At 43.2% G+C, this 16,095-nt stretch overlaps 1 protein-coding gene across 6 annotated transcripts in view; it reads right to left on the reverse strand.

Annotated features, from left to right (window-relative positions):
* The window catches only part of LOC110506142 (aggrecan core protein), a 35,385-nt gene extending 23,160 nt beyond the window's left edge, over positions 1–12,225 (reverse strand). For all 6 annotated transcript variants that reach the window (XM_036963850.1, XM_036963849.1, XM_036963853.1 and 3 more), the window contains exons 1-5: positions 11,973–12,225; positions 2,748–2,857; positions 2,403–2,494; positions 1,026–1,317; positions 478–652 (exon numbers count right to left, since the gene is read on the reverse strand). In XM_036963850.1, the coding sequence (XP_036819745.1) occupies positions 478–652; positions 1,026–1,317; positions 2,403–2,494; positions 2,748–2,850 (662 nt within the window). In that variant the 5' untranslated portion in view covers positions 2,851–2,857; positions 11,973–12,225. The remainder of the gene's footprint in view (positions 1–477; positions 653–1,025; positions 1,318–2,402; positions 2,495–2,747; positions 2,858–11,972) is intronic.
* Between the last annotated feature and the right edge of the window lie 3,870 nt (positions 12,226–16,095).

Raw genomic sequence — 16,095 nt, forward strand, 5'->3', positions numbered from 1 at the left:
GACAATATTGAAATACAAACCGTCAAGTATAACTCTATTTATAATTCCTATATGAAGTAAATGACCTCATGATGCTTAGAGAACTGTATGTACAGTCATTATAAACTGTTAAATAAAATATTTTAACTTATTTTCAAACATTGGATAGATTGCAGATCTGGGTTCAAAATTAGACCATTGTTGTCTTTCAAAGCATTTGATTGAGCCTAGTTGGAGTGCCAGATAGGTAAAGCTTGCACTTTTGGGATTATTCCATTGGCTCCATTGTGTCAGGCAAGCTCACTCAAGCTCACTTAATATTTTAAAGAAAACAAACAGTATTTGAAGACAAGCCTTATAGACTCCCTCCTTCACTTTGTTCTGAAATCAGTTCAGTTATTTCCAGTCACTTCATTCACTTCACTGCTTTTGGCACTGATCTGAAAACAGCAACTGATTTCAGATCAGTGCAGATGAAGGAGAGGGATATAGGCTGACCTGACAGTCTGGTCAGAGAGCCAGCCGGCATCACACTGGTGGAAGCCGTCATCGTACGCGGCCTGGAGCTGCTCTGGGGTCGCGATCACAGCACTGTTCTGGATACAGGCTGCCTTGGCCTTCTCAAAGGTCAGTGTGTAGCGTGTCGTGATGGCCCGGTAGTGAAACACGATACCTGGAGAGAGACAACAGTGTAACAGCGACAGAGCAGCCACTAATGCCTCCATAAAATAATTAGATCACTGCCTATCTGTGTGGCTTAAAGATACATTATTTATTTTGCTTCAAAGTTGTCTGTATGGTTCATATACAGCACATAGAGCAAATTATAGAATATCAACAACAACAAAAATACTCATGAAACCATACAAATCCTTAGTTTTAGGCAAATAACATTTTTAATGTCCTAAAATCAAAAGATCAAAAGAAACTGACGTGTGTACAGGGGTAGCTTTAAGCACCAACTTTGTTTACAAAGAGAGCAATATCCAAAGATGAATTCCTTGGCAACAAGCAGTCGTCACACTCCCACTACCCTCTGTCCCTACCTTGAACCAGGACGTCCACAGTGTCATGGTTGTCCTCGATGCCGTGCTGGACCTCACATCGGTAGGTGCCGGTGTCGTTGGACCTCAACTCTGTGATCTTGATGCTGGCGTCAGTGGGGGTCTGGGGGTAGCCCACCATGTGGACCCGGTCCAGATAGTCCTCCTCCACCTTGACCTCTCCGTCCATGGCCACCAGGATGACAGAGACACGCTCCTTGGTGATGCGGCTCCATTTGATGCGGTGAGACAGGGGGGCAATGGTGGGGGCGCCGGGGTCGTGGACGGTGTGGTCCTGGAAGTAGGGTTAAAGTTCAAGTTTATTAGAAAAACATAATTATATTACAATATAATATTAAATACTATTTTTATGTTGATGACCACTCTGAAATAAAACAAGTCACATAATGGTGGAACTACAATGGGGTTTCTTATCATGGAACTTTGTATCACTGTAACTTATTCATTGGTCAATTGAACTGCAGTCCTGTCTAACTGAGTTTTTTCTCCTCACCAGGACTCAAATATGTGAAAAGAGTTGATACATAAAACAGTATTATGAGAAACATGAAAACAAGTCAAAACAAAGTGGAGGGAGTTAAAACAGTGAAGGGAGTTAAAACAGTGGTGGGAGTTAAAACAGTAAAGGGAGTTAAAACAGTGGAGAGAGTTAAAACAGTGGAGGGAGTTAAAACAGTGAAGGGAGTTAAAACAGTGGAGGGAGTTAAAACAGTGGAGGGAGTTAAAACAGTGAAGGGAGTTAAAACAGTGGAGGGAGTTAAAACAGTGAAGGGAGTTAAAACAGTGGAGAGAGTTAAAACAGTGGAGGGAGTTAAAACAGTGGAGGGAGTTAAAATAGTGAAGGAAGTTAAAACAGTGAAGGGAGTTAAAACAGTGAAGGGAGTTAAAACAGTGGAGGGAGTTAAAACAGTGAAGGGAGTTAAAACAGTGGAGGGAGTTAAAATAGTGAAGGGAGTTAAAACAGTGGAGGGAGTTAAAACAGTGGAGGGAGTTAAAACAGTGGAGGGAGTTAAAACCGTGGAGGGAGTTAAAACAGTGAAGGGAGTTAAAACAGTGAAGGGAGTTAAAACAGTGAAGGGAGTTAAAACAGTGGAGGGAGTTAAAACTGTGGAGGGAGTTAAAACAGTGGAGGGAGTTAAAACAGTGGAGGGAGTTAAAACAGTGGAGAGTTAAAACAGTGAAGGGAGTTAAAACAGTGAAGGGAGTTAAAACAGTGGAGGGAGGGTCCCTGAAACAGGAGATAGTAATCTTGTTAATTTTAAATGAAAAAATAAAAAATAATATGATATTTATTGCTAAATCCAACATCCTTATTTCTCATAACTGTGTAGTATTGATATTGGTGCCAGGCCGACCCACCTGGAAGTAACAGGGTAGTACCAAGGTGCTGCCCAGTAGAGGGCGCTGAGGCAGCTCCAGGGGGACGCTCACACTCAGTGTGTCCTCAGGGTCTGGAGGGGAAGAGGGCAGAGAGATGGACACACACACGCACACACACACACACACACACACACACACACACACACACACACACACACACACACATATATATATATATATATATATATATAAACACACAATGATTAGCAACCAGACACAGGTAAAGACACAGTCACACGAACACACAAAAAGCCATGTAACCAGACACAGATAAATATGTCATTTCATATGCACTGTATAGTGAGGAGTAATATGTCCACATACCCAGAAAGGAGTGCTGCTCATAGCTGCTGATTTGCTGATAATTGTTGAATGTTGCCGAGGTGACGGACAGACAAACACAAAGTAATACAATCCACCTGGTCATAGTTTACCTGAAATCAAAAGAAGAAACGCTGACTATGCACCCTAGGAAGTTTTCTGTTACATTGTAGTTTAAGGTTAATGTTATTCAAAGGCATTGATTGGCCTAAATTCATGCAAATTCATTAAAAGACCTTAAAATCAAAGACAGACCAGTTCTGTCTAAGAATGTCGACCATTAAGGATCACTTCCACACAAACCCTCCGTACCTCTCCTGGCCTCTGACTTCTACTAGAATGCCTTGTTAATGTAACTAGAGTCACTCATGCTGCCTCAGGTTCTGGCCCCAGTCCACTGACTACATCTACAATAGATCATCATAATAAAATAGTAATACAGTGCATTCAGAACGTATTCAGATCCCTTGACGTTTTCCACATTTTGTTACGTTACAGCCTTATTCTAAAGTGGATTAAATCGTTTTTTGAACCTCATCAACCTCCACACAATACCCCATAATGACAAAGCAAAAGCAGGTTTTTAGACATTTTTGCAAATGTATAATTTTTTAAAACATAAGTATTCAGACCCTTTACTAAGTACTTTGTTGAAGCACCTTTGGCAGCGATTACAGCCTCGAGTCTTCTTGGGTATGACGCTACAAGCTTGACCCACCTGTATTTGGGGAGTTTCTCCCACTCTTCTCTGCAGATCCTCTCATACTCTCTGTCAGGTTGGATGGGGAGTGTCGCTGCACAGCTATTTTAAGGTCACTCCAGAGATGTTCGATCGGGTTGAAGTGCAGGTTCTGGCTGGGCCACTCAAGGACATTCATAGACTCTCTATACTTTGCTCCGTTCATCTTTCCCTCGATCCTGACTAGTTTCCCAGTCCCTGCCAGTGAAAAACATCCCAACAGCATGTTGGTTTCATCAGACCAGAGAATCTTGTTTCTCTTTTTTGGTACCCTTCTCCAGATCTGTGCCTCGACACAATCCTGTCTCGAAGCTCTACGGACAATTCGTCCAAACTCAAGTCTTGGTTTTTGCTCTGACATACACTGTCAACTGTGGGCTAATATAGACAGGTGTGTGCCTTTCCAAATCATGTCCAATCAATTGAATTTACCACAGTTGGATTCCTATCAAGTTGTAGAAACATCTCAAGGATGATTAATGGAAACAGGATGCACCTGAGCTCAATTTCAGGTCAAAGGGTCTGAATACTTATCTATTTATTTTTAATACATTTGCAAAAATTTCTACAAACCTGTTTTTGCTTTGTCATTATGAGGTATTGTGTGTAGATTGATGAGCATTTGTTTTTATTAATCCATTTTAGAATAAGGCTGTAACGTAACAAAATGTGTAAAAAGGTCAAGGTGTCTGAACACTTTCCAAATGCACTGTATATGCCATTTAGCAGACACTTATGGAAAGTGACTTACAGTCATGCGTGCATTACCTTTATGTACGGATGGTATCGAATCCACTATCCTAGCGTTGTAAGAGCCATGCTCTACCAACTGAGCTACAGAGGCCCACACATTTGTGAACTAGTTTCCCAACTCCTCCCAAACAAACCCATTACCTCAGAGGTGCCTGTGTGGAAGGCATGTACAGTACACCATTATACTTGCAGTAAATCCAGTCCTGTTTTTTAAAATCCATTTTTAGACCAGTTCAATCTGGGCATTAATGACATCAATGAAACGGCGTCCTCTACTACTAGCTTCACTGAGAAACACTTTCATTACGTAGGTTGTATCAAAACTACACAATGAATTATGATTGAATTAGAAGCACAAAGGGATATATTGTTAGAGTGAATGAATGGCTATAGTTTAACAACTGTGTACATAAAGTTACAGTGGCCTATTCGTTGCAGCCAACTTTAAACAAGGGCTGGATGGATGAAGCCCCCCCCCCCCCTCCCTGCCTGCAGCTCAGTTACCCCCCCGATGAACTCTCCCCAGTTTTCATAGAAATAAAATAAGCATATAAGTCATCATTGTATGAAATTCAACCACATGAATATACTGTAAAAAATCAAAAAGCAATAGTATTTGTGACAGTATAAAGTTAGAAGGTGAACTGTTTAGGCAAAGGCATTGTAACATCAGTATTGATACTGCTACAAGTAAGGGCTAATAATACCATGATAATATCAACATCCTGTAATTCTGCATGTAATTCAAAGAGTTTGATATGTGGTAAGTGTTATATGTGTTAGTGTTGCAACTCCAAGCTCATGAAATGAAGCATTACAAATGTCACTCCTCATCTCACACAGCAGTCCGTTCTGTTGTTAACGCCTCGATCACACCGAAAGCCTCTTTGTACAAAATAGTACGCAGCATCATCTGATATGTGTGAAACATAAGTTCAACATTCAACATACAGTTTAATGCATATGTTCAATAGATCCAACATATGCAGCACACAGAACGCACTGCACCTGCCTCTGCAACACAACGCTGCAAGGCAAACACAGAGTTCCATTGGAAATTAATGTATTTCTGGTGTACCAAAACGCAATAACGCTGTCAGTGTGGTGGAGGCGTAAAACACAAACCTCTAAACAGGAGGGAGGGGGTGGCCAGGGACCAAAGCAGTCAACAGAAATGCTTAGTAACATCCTCAGATATATAGACATGTACTCACACTCATACACAACCTCCCTGTTATCCCACCATGAACAAAGAGCTACTCAGTTATTTCAGAAGTAAATGTTCAGGTTTGGTGTTATTGCGTTGGAGCTCGATTCTGTTACTTCTGAGTAACAGCCCCTCCCTCCTCTTTAAGTAAAGACTACAACTTTTCTGAAGAGAGAGAGGGGAGGTGGCTTCTTGCTCAAAACTTCCAATACCCGACCAGGGTGAATTTCCCAGAGTAGGATCAATGGAGGCTGTTGGAAGGAAGGAGAAATGGGGAGTGGGGAGGAGAGGCTCATCATAATGGCTGGAAAGTAATGAATGCAACGGTAACAAACACATGGACCAATAAAATATGAGTTTGGTAAACCCAGAGCAGTTATAGTTTTGTCTTTCATGATTTGGTCAGTACATAAGTCTGACTAGAATAGCAGTGTGTGTGGGTCTGTGTGTGTGCGTGGTTGTGTGTGTGTGTACATGTGTTTGCGTGTGTGTGCGTGCATGCTTGTCTGTGTGAGTGCATATGTGTGTGCATGCATGTCTCACCGAGGTTCAGTCCCTCACTGATCTAAGTATATAATGATGTATTTTCTATTTATATTTTTTATTCAGAATATGGTTCCTGGTTTAGGGCCATTTGGACCAGGTCACTTTTGCTAAATAGATTTTATCTCAACAATAGAAACCTGAATATAAAAGGTTAAATAACTCAATATAAACCAAATCTAGTGGCAAGCGATGGTGATCTAATCTCTCATGTCATCTTCAACAGTAGTTTATTTGGTTCTGGCTGCCGAGACTAATGGTAATGAAATAATCACAGTTGTTCTCTTGATGGGATGTGACCAGTAAATGAGCCATGACAGTAAGTCTTCATCCCAAATGATACCCTATCCCCTTTATAGTGCACTACTTTTGACCAGGTCCCATAGGGCTCTTGTCAAAATAAATGCACTATATAGGGAATAGGGTGCCATGTGGGATGCACCCTAAGACTCTAACCTAACACTGGGGTCACTGTGAGCAACATGCTATTCCCAGACCATGCCGGATGGTTACACCCACTAACACAGCATGTTTCCCACACTTATCCTAACATAAGAAGAAGACAGGGTACTGATTCTATCTATAGTGGGTTACAGGTGGGGGGCTATATTAGATCTGGGACAATAAACTGAAAATGATCCATAACCGACCAGACAGAACACTCTAATCGCAGGCATTTTGCTGATATTCATCATTACCATAAGTAGCCTATACTAGAGAAATGTGAAGTTTTAAATGAAATAAGTTTGATAATATGTGTGATTGTTAATGGGACAATTGATGGATAAAACCATCAAACTAGTAGTAAAAAACGATGGTGTACATTAATGTTATAAACTTATATTTCTATTTATTGTTATTGCATCAATTTATCACCATATGGATTGCTGTCCATATCGCCCAGCTCTAGGCTATATTGTCACGCCAGAATAAAGTCCTTTTCTGAGCAAAAAGCAAATGCAATTTCCTTACTGTTCCATCTTTTCTGAGTACCTAACTGTGTTTACCCCCTTGTGTGAAGATAGCCATAACATAACAGCATGAAACCATTTCAGATCTTGTGTGAAGATAGCCATAACATAACAGCATGAAACCATTTCAGATCTTGTGTGAAGATAGCCATAACATAACAGCATGAAGCCATTTCAGATCTTGTGTGAAGATAGCCATAACATAACAGCATGAAGCCATTTCAGATATTGTGTGAAGATACTCCTAACAGCATGAACCTATTTCAGATGTTGTGTGAAGATACTCCTAACAGCATGAAGCCATTTCAGATATTGTGTGAAGATAGCCATAACATAACAGCATGAAGCCATTTCAGATCTTGTGTGAAGATACTCCTAACAGCATGAAGCCATTTCAGATCTTGTGTGAAGATAGCCATAACATAACAGCATGAAGCCATTTCAGATATTGTGTGAAGATAGCCATAACATAACAGCATGAAACCATTTCAGATCTTGTGTGAAGATAGCCATAACATAACAGCATGAAACCATTTCAGATCTTGTGTGAAGATAGCCATAACATAACAGCATGAAGCCATTTCAGATCTTGTGTGAAGATAGCCATAACATAACAGCATGAAACCATTTCAGATATTGTGTGAAGATACTCCTAACAGCATGAAACCATTTCAGATATTGTGAGAAGATAGCCATAACATAACAGCATGAAGCCATTTCAGATCTTGTGTTAAGATACTCCTAACAGCATGAAACCATTTCAGATATTGTGAGAAGATAGCCATAACATAACAGCATGAAACCATTTCAGATATTGTGAGAAGATACTCCTAACAGCATGAAGCCATTTCAGATCTTGTGTGAAGATAGCCATAACATAACAGCATGAAACCATTTCAGATATTGTGAGAAGATACTCCTAACAGCATGAAACCATTTCAGATGTTGTGTGAAGATACTCCTAACAGCATGAAGCCATTTCAAAAATATCTGGGTTGATTGTTGTGAGTCAGCATAGACTCTGAATGGAAAGTGTAGACACAGAATACAATTATTCAGTTATTCCTGTATAGTTACAGAGGTATAAATCAACGTAAAGCGTCAAGTCAACTGTCACACTGCCTTAAACAACAAACATCAGATCAATAGCTCTCCCTTCAACACCCAAGCCTGATTAAGTAATAATACATTAGACCTGAGCAGGACAGGAAGAATCCCAGTACTGGACCAGTGTCCTGGGATAACCTCTCAGCAGGACAGGAAGAATCCCAGTACTGGACCAGTGTCCTGGGATAACCTCTCAGCAGGACAGGAAGAATCCCAGTACTGGACCAGTGTCCTGGAGTAACCTCTCAGCAGGACAGGAAGAATCCCAATATTGGACCAGTGTCCTGGGATAACCTCTCAGCAGGACAGGAAGAATCCCAGTACTGGACCAGTGTCCTGGGATAACCTCTCAGCAGGACAGGAAGAATCCCAATATTGGACCAGTGTCCTGGGATAATCTCTCAACAGGACAGGAAGAATCCCAGTACTGGACCAGTGTCCTGGGATAACCTCTCAGCAGGACAGGAAGAATCCCAGTATTGGACCAGTGTCCTGAGATAACCTCTCAGCAGGACAGGAATAATCCCAGTACAGGACCAGTGTCCTGGGATAACCTCTCAGCAGGACAGGAAGAATCCCAGTATTGGACCAGTGTCCTGGGATAACCTCTCAGCAGGACAGGAAAAATCCCAGTATTAGACCACTGTCCTGGGATAACCTCTCAGCAGGACAGGAAGAATCCCAGTATTGGACCAGTGTCCTGGGATAACCTCTCAGCAGGACAGGAAAAATCCCAGTATTGGACCAGTGTCCTGGGATAACCTCTCAGCAGGACAGGAAAAATCCCAGTATTGGACCAGTGTCCTGGGATAACCTCTCAGCAGGACAGGAAAAATCCCAGTACAGGACCAGTGTCCTGGGATAACCTCTCAGCAGGACATGAAGAATCCCAGTATTGGACCAGTGTCCTGGGATAACCTCTCAGCAGGACAGGAAAAATCCCAGTATTGGACCAGTGTCCTGGGATAACCTCTCAGCAGGACAGGAAGAATCCCAGTATTGGACCAGTGTCCTGGGATAACCTCTCAGCAGGACAGGAAAAAAACCAGTACAGGACCAGTGTCCTGGGATAACCTCTCAGCAATACAGGAAGAATCCCAGTATTGGACCAGTGTCCTGGGATAACCTCTCAGCAGGACAGGAAAAATCACAGTATTAGACCACTGTCCTGGGATAACCTCCCAGGAGGACAGCCAAGATTTGTCCAGTAGAGAGGTAGAGAGGGAACCCACTCTGGCAGAGCCCATGGATTCTGCACGTCCCTGCAAATTCTACTGTGACATGATGATACATGTGGTGCGGAGGAGTTCTAAGAGACACTATGGGACAGTAGTGCAAGAGGCTGATCTAACGGTATCCCTGACACCTCCAAACCACATACAGCCCCTAGAGATGAGGGTTCAATGCATTAGTCCACCTCAACCTTTCAGCCTTCTCAACTATCTCCCTGTCTCAAACCCTGTCTAACATCCCCCATTAAGTTAGGTAACTACTGTCTCTATTCTCCCTCTATGATCTAATACAGTACGTGCAAAAAGAGGCAGGGTCATCATATAAGCTCCATCATTCTAGAAAAACTTGAGCTGCATAACAATGAAATCATTGTTTAACATATTGCTGGCTTCCTTGAATCAGTGTAGTAGGGTCAATATGAAGAGAATAGCTGTTTTCAATACTGTCAAACCCCATAAACTTTAACAGAATCAGACATCTAAAAATCAACCACTAGCAAAGAGTTAATAACTGGTACGTGCATGGAAAGACATAGCCAACCCTGGAATCAAGGTTCAAACCTGGCAGGGCCAGGGCTTTTCAGGCGAACAGGGACTAAAAACGTTTTGTTTGGAGAAAAAAAGTGACAGTTCATTAGCCGCCAGGTTATTTGAGCGCCGTGCTAACAGCTAACCCCCACAGTGTTTCCATTGAGCTGGTGTGGTACGGTCTATTCCCGGTGAGGCTGGGGCCCATAAGACCCGGTCTGTTCCCCCTGAAGCTGGTATTATAGGAGCTCTGACAACATTAGGCCCAATGTAAACACTTGGAGGCCTTTTCCATTCCACTGAGAGACCAGTGGCAGGGTAACACTGCTCACATTCAGGTAGAGAGGTTAGCTAGCAGTGTAAGACATGATGGCAGCAGTTAGGGTCCATAGCTAATGGAAGTGATGGCTACTGCTGACTAACACACTGATTGGATCAGAGCTCTCATCGTGAATATAGGATTTTGAAAGCGAGAGGGACACATCTTTTGTAAATTAGAATCGAACAGAAACCACATTAGAGAGCATTTTATCAATTCATTTGGCGTTTGTGTCGATGATGACTGCTTGGACATTGACGAGCATTGGCACAGCAGTGTCCATCATTGGTGAAACTCATGACAGTGTTCAAGCTTTGGCATCATGGAGGCAAATCTGCAGGTACCAGGCAAGGTTAGCTTATACTCATCCCATTATAGGCTCTTGTGCACTGTTACCTGTTTCACACCATCATGGAGACTTGAACCGTACTGTGATGGCACGTTTTCACATTGTTCTGCCAAGCACGGTCCCAGCAACTATGATGGATGTTTAACCAGGATAGCACAGTCTGGCTTGGCTCAGCACAGTTCAGCTCAGTAGTGTGGAACAGGAACAAGGCATAGACACTATCAGCATGGTATTATGTCCTACACCTTCATCATTATGCCAAGAGGTCTGAATGCCTGGAACAAAGTCACTCATTAGGCATCCAGAAGAGGACTGGACAGTGGACACCCCTCAAAGCCTGGTTCCTCTCTAGGTTTCTTCCTAGGTTCCTGCCTTCTAGGGAGTTTTTTCCTAGCCACTGTGCTTCTGCCTCTGCATTGCTTGCTCAGTGGGGTTTTAGGCTGGGTATCTGTAAAGCACTTTGTAATTTTGACAACTGCTGATGTAAAAAGGATAGGTGATGTACTAGGTCAATACAGAATACCCCTTCTTTCAGAAAGCGTGTACCAACGCTTCACTCTTGTAAGTCCCTTGTGTCCATACTGATGGGACATGCTTTGGATGGCTGCACCGAGGTGCCATCCCACTTCTGACACCAATGTGGTGAATAGCCCTGACTGGGACTCATCTACAGGTCAATCTGACTGTCAGTCCCAACACCTTAAAAGTTACACTAAGAGATCCAAACCTTTTGACGAGGTCGCTAGCTAGGCTAACTGTTAGGTGGGGCTGAGGTGAGGGAAGTGGACTAGATTAATTTATCTATCACATTTAGGGTTGGCAGTAGCCTCGAGGTTAGCGTGTTGGGCCACTAACCGAAAGGTTGCTGATTCAAATAACAGAGCTGACAAGGAGAAAAATAATTAAATCTGTTGCTGTGCCCTTGAGCAAGGCACTTAACCTTAATTGCTGCAGGGGTACTGTACAATGGCATCCCTGGCTGTGACCCCACTCCCTCAGGGTGTCTCAGGGGGGGTTGGGATATGCAAAAAAATCACATTCCCATTACACATTTGTGTGTAACAGGACAAATATAAGCACCCCCCCAAAAATACTATTATGTTATAATAGTACTTTCGGCACACCGAAAATCTCCCCCCTTCCAATTTCCTTAATTTTGTGGCTAGAATCAAATAGATTCTGTGGCACACATCAGATTCAAATACTTTCTATAGAACAAACTTCATAGGCAACCGAAATGAATAATGAATGTATGTGTGTTATATTAAACATAGAGGAGGGAGTAGGGCGGCATCTTTACAGATAGCTAATGTGTAGATTAGTCTTGGTTAGGAGGTTGCATTATCGGCACGCACGACTTGCGCGTCATTTTAGGTAGTGTGAAGATGATTAATTATGTGCGCTCGTGGACAATACACTACAGCACAAAGCTACGTTTGCAATTTGATAACCCCGAACCAAATAATTACGTTTTGTTCACCTGTAGAAATGCAGACTCTCTCCGCGATCCGTCAGCTCAAAGATAAAAACTGCACCTGCAGAAAAGGTAAATTATTCTGGAATTCTTATTTCTTCGAGGAACGTTTATTCTCAGTGAGTTTTCTGTCGTAAATGTTTCTTGTCCCGTTGATGGTCGCGTGTACTAGTTTAAAATCCCAGTGACAGCCCACGAGCGGTAGAGGACGATGGGCCGCGCAAGTGTGGAGAGCGAAAAGAATCCACTTTCACACCCGGAGCAGGTTTAGCTGTAACAAACCTGGAGGGGGGGGGGGGGGGGGTGATGTAGTGAGTGAAGGGGAGGATGTAGAAAACATATTCAAACTTGCTACCTCATGACACCAAACTCTTGTTCCCAGTGAAATTAGGTAACGGCAAGACACAAGTCAAATGATCCAGATAGGTCAAATGACATAAGTTACATTTCTGTGATTTATTCATATAGGCCTAGTCATATTTCCATACCATTTGTTTTGGCCATAGCATTTCAAAGACTTGAAGGTATCAACTTCAGAGGCAACCACCTGAATTAACCTAGTTTAGAGGGCACCAACCCACTGATTATATTTTGGTCAACTGACTCCTTATGATGAGGAATTGTCACCATAGTAGGCCTATTCATATTTGTTCTCAGTAAACCATCTGGGTTTGTAAAATGGAGAAAAAAACTATGTCATCTCTTGGGTGCATGGAAAAGGGCACTGCTTGGAATGGTTGGATGATGTTTCTGGGAACCCAATTCATTTTGGCAGCTACAGAAGTCAATGATGGATTATGTATGTGGTGTACTGTACATAGTGCTACAGTTATAGCTCTGTTGCCTCTTATGTATAGCAGAAACATGTATCTTGTGTCCCCTTCTCTCTATTATGTCATTCCTCTCAGCATAAGTGAGGTGAAAGGTCAAACTCCGGCCTAATGTGACTAAATCACCCACTTCCCTTTTTCTCGCTGTTTCTCATTACTCATATCTTGTTTCACAGGGGTATCAAAATGGATCCCAACGTGCTGATAAAAGAGTAGAAAAACCCTAAACGGGGGTCAAACAGAGTCCCTTTCAGGTCCAGACTCCCTCCTGTGGCACCACTGAATGCTCACTGGGGCAGGAAATAGCAACACATGCAATTACAAAAAATTACACGTTATGGAATTTTGTTTAAGTGAAGATTTATCCACCGAATCAAATCAAATCAAAATGTATTTATATAGCCCTTCGTACATCAGCTGATATCTCAAAGTGCTGTACAGAAACCCAGCCTAAAACCCCAAACAGCAAGCAATGCAGGTGTAGAAGCACGGTGGCTAGGAAAAACTCCCTAGAAAGGCCAAAACCTAGGAAGAAACCTAGAGAGGAACCAGGCTATGTGGGGTGGCCAGTCCTCTTCTGGATGTGCCGGGTGGAGATTATAACAGAACATGGCCAAGATGTTCAAATGTTCATAAATGGCCAGCATGGTCGAATAATAATAAGGCAGAACAGTTGAAACTGGAGCAGCAGCACGGTCAGGTGGACTGGGGACAGCAAGGAGTCATCATGTCAGGTAGTCCTGGGGCATGGTCCTAGGGCTCAGGTCCTCCGAGAGAGAGAAAGAAAGAGAGAATTAGAGAGAGCATATGTGGGGTGGCCAGTCCTCTTCTGGCTGTGCCGGGTGGAGATTATAACAGAACATGGCCAAGATGTTCAAATGTTCATAAATGACCAGCATGGTCGAATAATAATAAGGCAGAACAGTTGAAACTGGAGCAGCAGCACGGCCAGGTGGACTGGGGACAGCAAGGAGTCATCATGTCAGGTAGTCCTGGGGCATGGTCCTAGGGCTCAGGTCCTCCGAGAGAGAGAAAGAAAGAGAGAAGGAGAGAATTAGAGAACGCACACTTAGATTCACGCAGGACACCGAATAGGACAGGAGAAGTACTCCAGATATAACAAACTGACCCCAGCCCCCCGACACATAAACTACTGCAGCATAAATACTGGAGGCTGAGACAGGAGGGGTCAGGAGACACTGTGGCCCCATCCGAGGACACCCCCGGACAGGGCCAAACAGGAAGGATATAACCCCACCCACTTTGCCAAAGCACAGCCCCCACACCACTAGAGGGATATCTTCAACCACCAACTTACCATCCTGAGACAAGGCTGAGTATAGCCCACAAAGATCTCCGCCACGGCACAACCCAAGGGGGGGGGGGGGGGGGCGCCAACCCAGACAGGATGACCACATCAGTGAATCAACCCACTCAGGTGACGCACCCCTTCCAGGGACGGCATGAGAGAGCCCCAGTAAGCCAGTGACTCAGCCCCTGTAATAGGGTTAGAGGCAGAGAATCCCAGTGGAAAGAGGGGAACCGGCCAGGCAGAGACAGCAAGGGCGGTTCGTTGCTCCAGAGCCTTTCCGTTCACCTTCCCACTCCTGGGCCAGACTACACTCAATCATATGACCCACTGAAGAGATGAGTCTTCAGTAAAGACTTAAAGGTTGAGACCGAGTTTGCGTCTCTGACATGGGTAGGCAGACCGTTCCATAAAAATGGAGCTCTATAGGAGAAAGCCCTGCCTCCAGCTGTTTGCTTAGAAATTCTAGGGACAATTAGGAGGCCTGCGTCTTGTGACCGTAGCGTACATGTACAGTGCCTTGCGAAAGTATTCGGCCCACTTGAACTTTGCGACCTTTTGCCACATTTCAGGCTTCAAACATAAAGATATAAAACTGTATTTTTTTGTGAAGAATCAACAACAAGTGGGACACAATCATGAAGTGGAACAACATTTATTGGATATTTCAAACTTTTTTAACAAATCAAAAACTGAAAAATTGGGCGTGCAAAATTATTCAGCCCCCTTAAGTTAATACTTTGTAGCGCCACCTTTTGCTGCGATTACAGCTGTAAGTCGCTTGGGGTATGTCTCTATCAGTTTTGCACATCGAGAGACTGACATTTTTTCCCATTCCTCCTTGCAAAACAGCTCGAGCTCAGCGAGGTTGGATGGAGAGCATTTGTGAACAGCAGTTTTCAGTTCTTTCCACAGATTCTCGATTGGATTCAGGTCTGGACTTTGACTTGGCCATTCTAACACCTGGATATGTTTATTTTTGAACCATTCCATTGTAGATTTTGCTTTATGTTTTGGATCATTGTCTTGTTGGAAGACAAATCTCCGTCCCAGTCTCAGGTCTTTTGCAGACTCCATCAGGTTTTCTTCCAGAATGGTCCTGTATTTGGCTCCATCCATCTTCCCATGAATTGTAACCATCTTCCCTGTCCCTGCTGAAGAAAAGCAGGCCAAAACCATGATGCTGCCACATCCATGTTTGACAGTGGGTATGGTGTGTTCAGGGTGATGAGCTGTGTTGCTTTTACGCCAAACATACCGTTTTGCATTGTTGCCAAAAAGTTCAATTTTGGTTTCATCTGACCAGAGCACCTTCTTCCACATGTTTGGTGTGTCTCCCAGGTGGCTTGTGGCAAACTTTAAACAACACTTTTTATGGATATCTTTAAGAAATGGCTTTCTTCTTGCCACTCTTCCATAAAGGCCAGATTTGTGCAATATACGACTGATTGTTGTCCTATGGACAGAGTCTCCCACCTCAGCTGTAGATCTCTGCAGTTCATCCAGAGTGATCATGGGCCTCTTGGCTGCATCTCTGATCAGTCTTCTCCTTGTATGAGCTGAAAGTTTAGAGGGACGGCCAGGTCTTGGTAGATTTGCAGTGGTCTGATACTCCTTCCATTTCAATATTATCGCTTGCACGGTGCTCCTTGGGATGTTTAAAGCTTGGGAAATCTTTTTGTATCCAAATCCGGCTTTAAACTTCTTCACAACAGTATCTCGGACCTGCCTGGTGTGTTCCATGTTCTTCATGATGCTCTCTGCGCTTTTAACGGACCTCTGAGACTATCACAGTGCAGGTGCATTTATACGGAGACTTGATTACACACAGGTGGATTGTATTTATCATCATTAGCCATTTAGGTCAACATTGGATCATTCAGAGATCCCCACTGAACTTCTGGAGAGAGTTTGCTGCACTGAAAGTAAAGGGGCTGAATAATTTTGCACGCCCAATTTTTCAGTTTTTGATTTGTTAAAAAAGTTTGAA

This window comes from Oncorhynchus mykiss, chromosome 26, assembly GCF_013265735.2.
Source record: "Oncorhynchus mykiss isolate Arlee chromosome 26, USDA_OmykA_1.1, whole genome shotgun sequence".
NCBI lineage: Eukaryota > Metazoa > Chordata > Actinopteri > Salmoniformes > Salmonidae > Oncorhynchus > Oncorhynchus mykiss.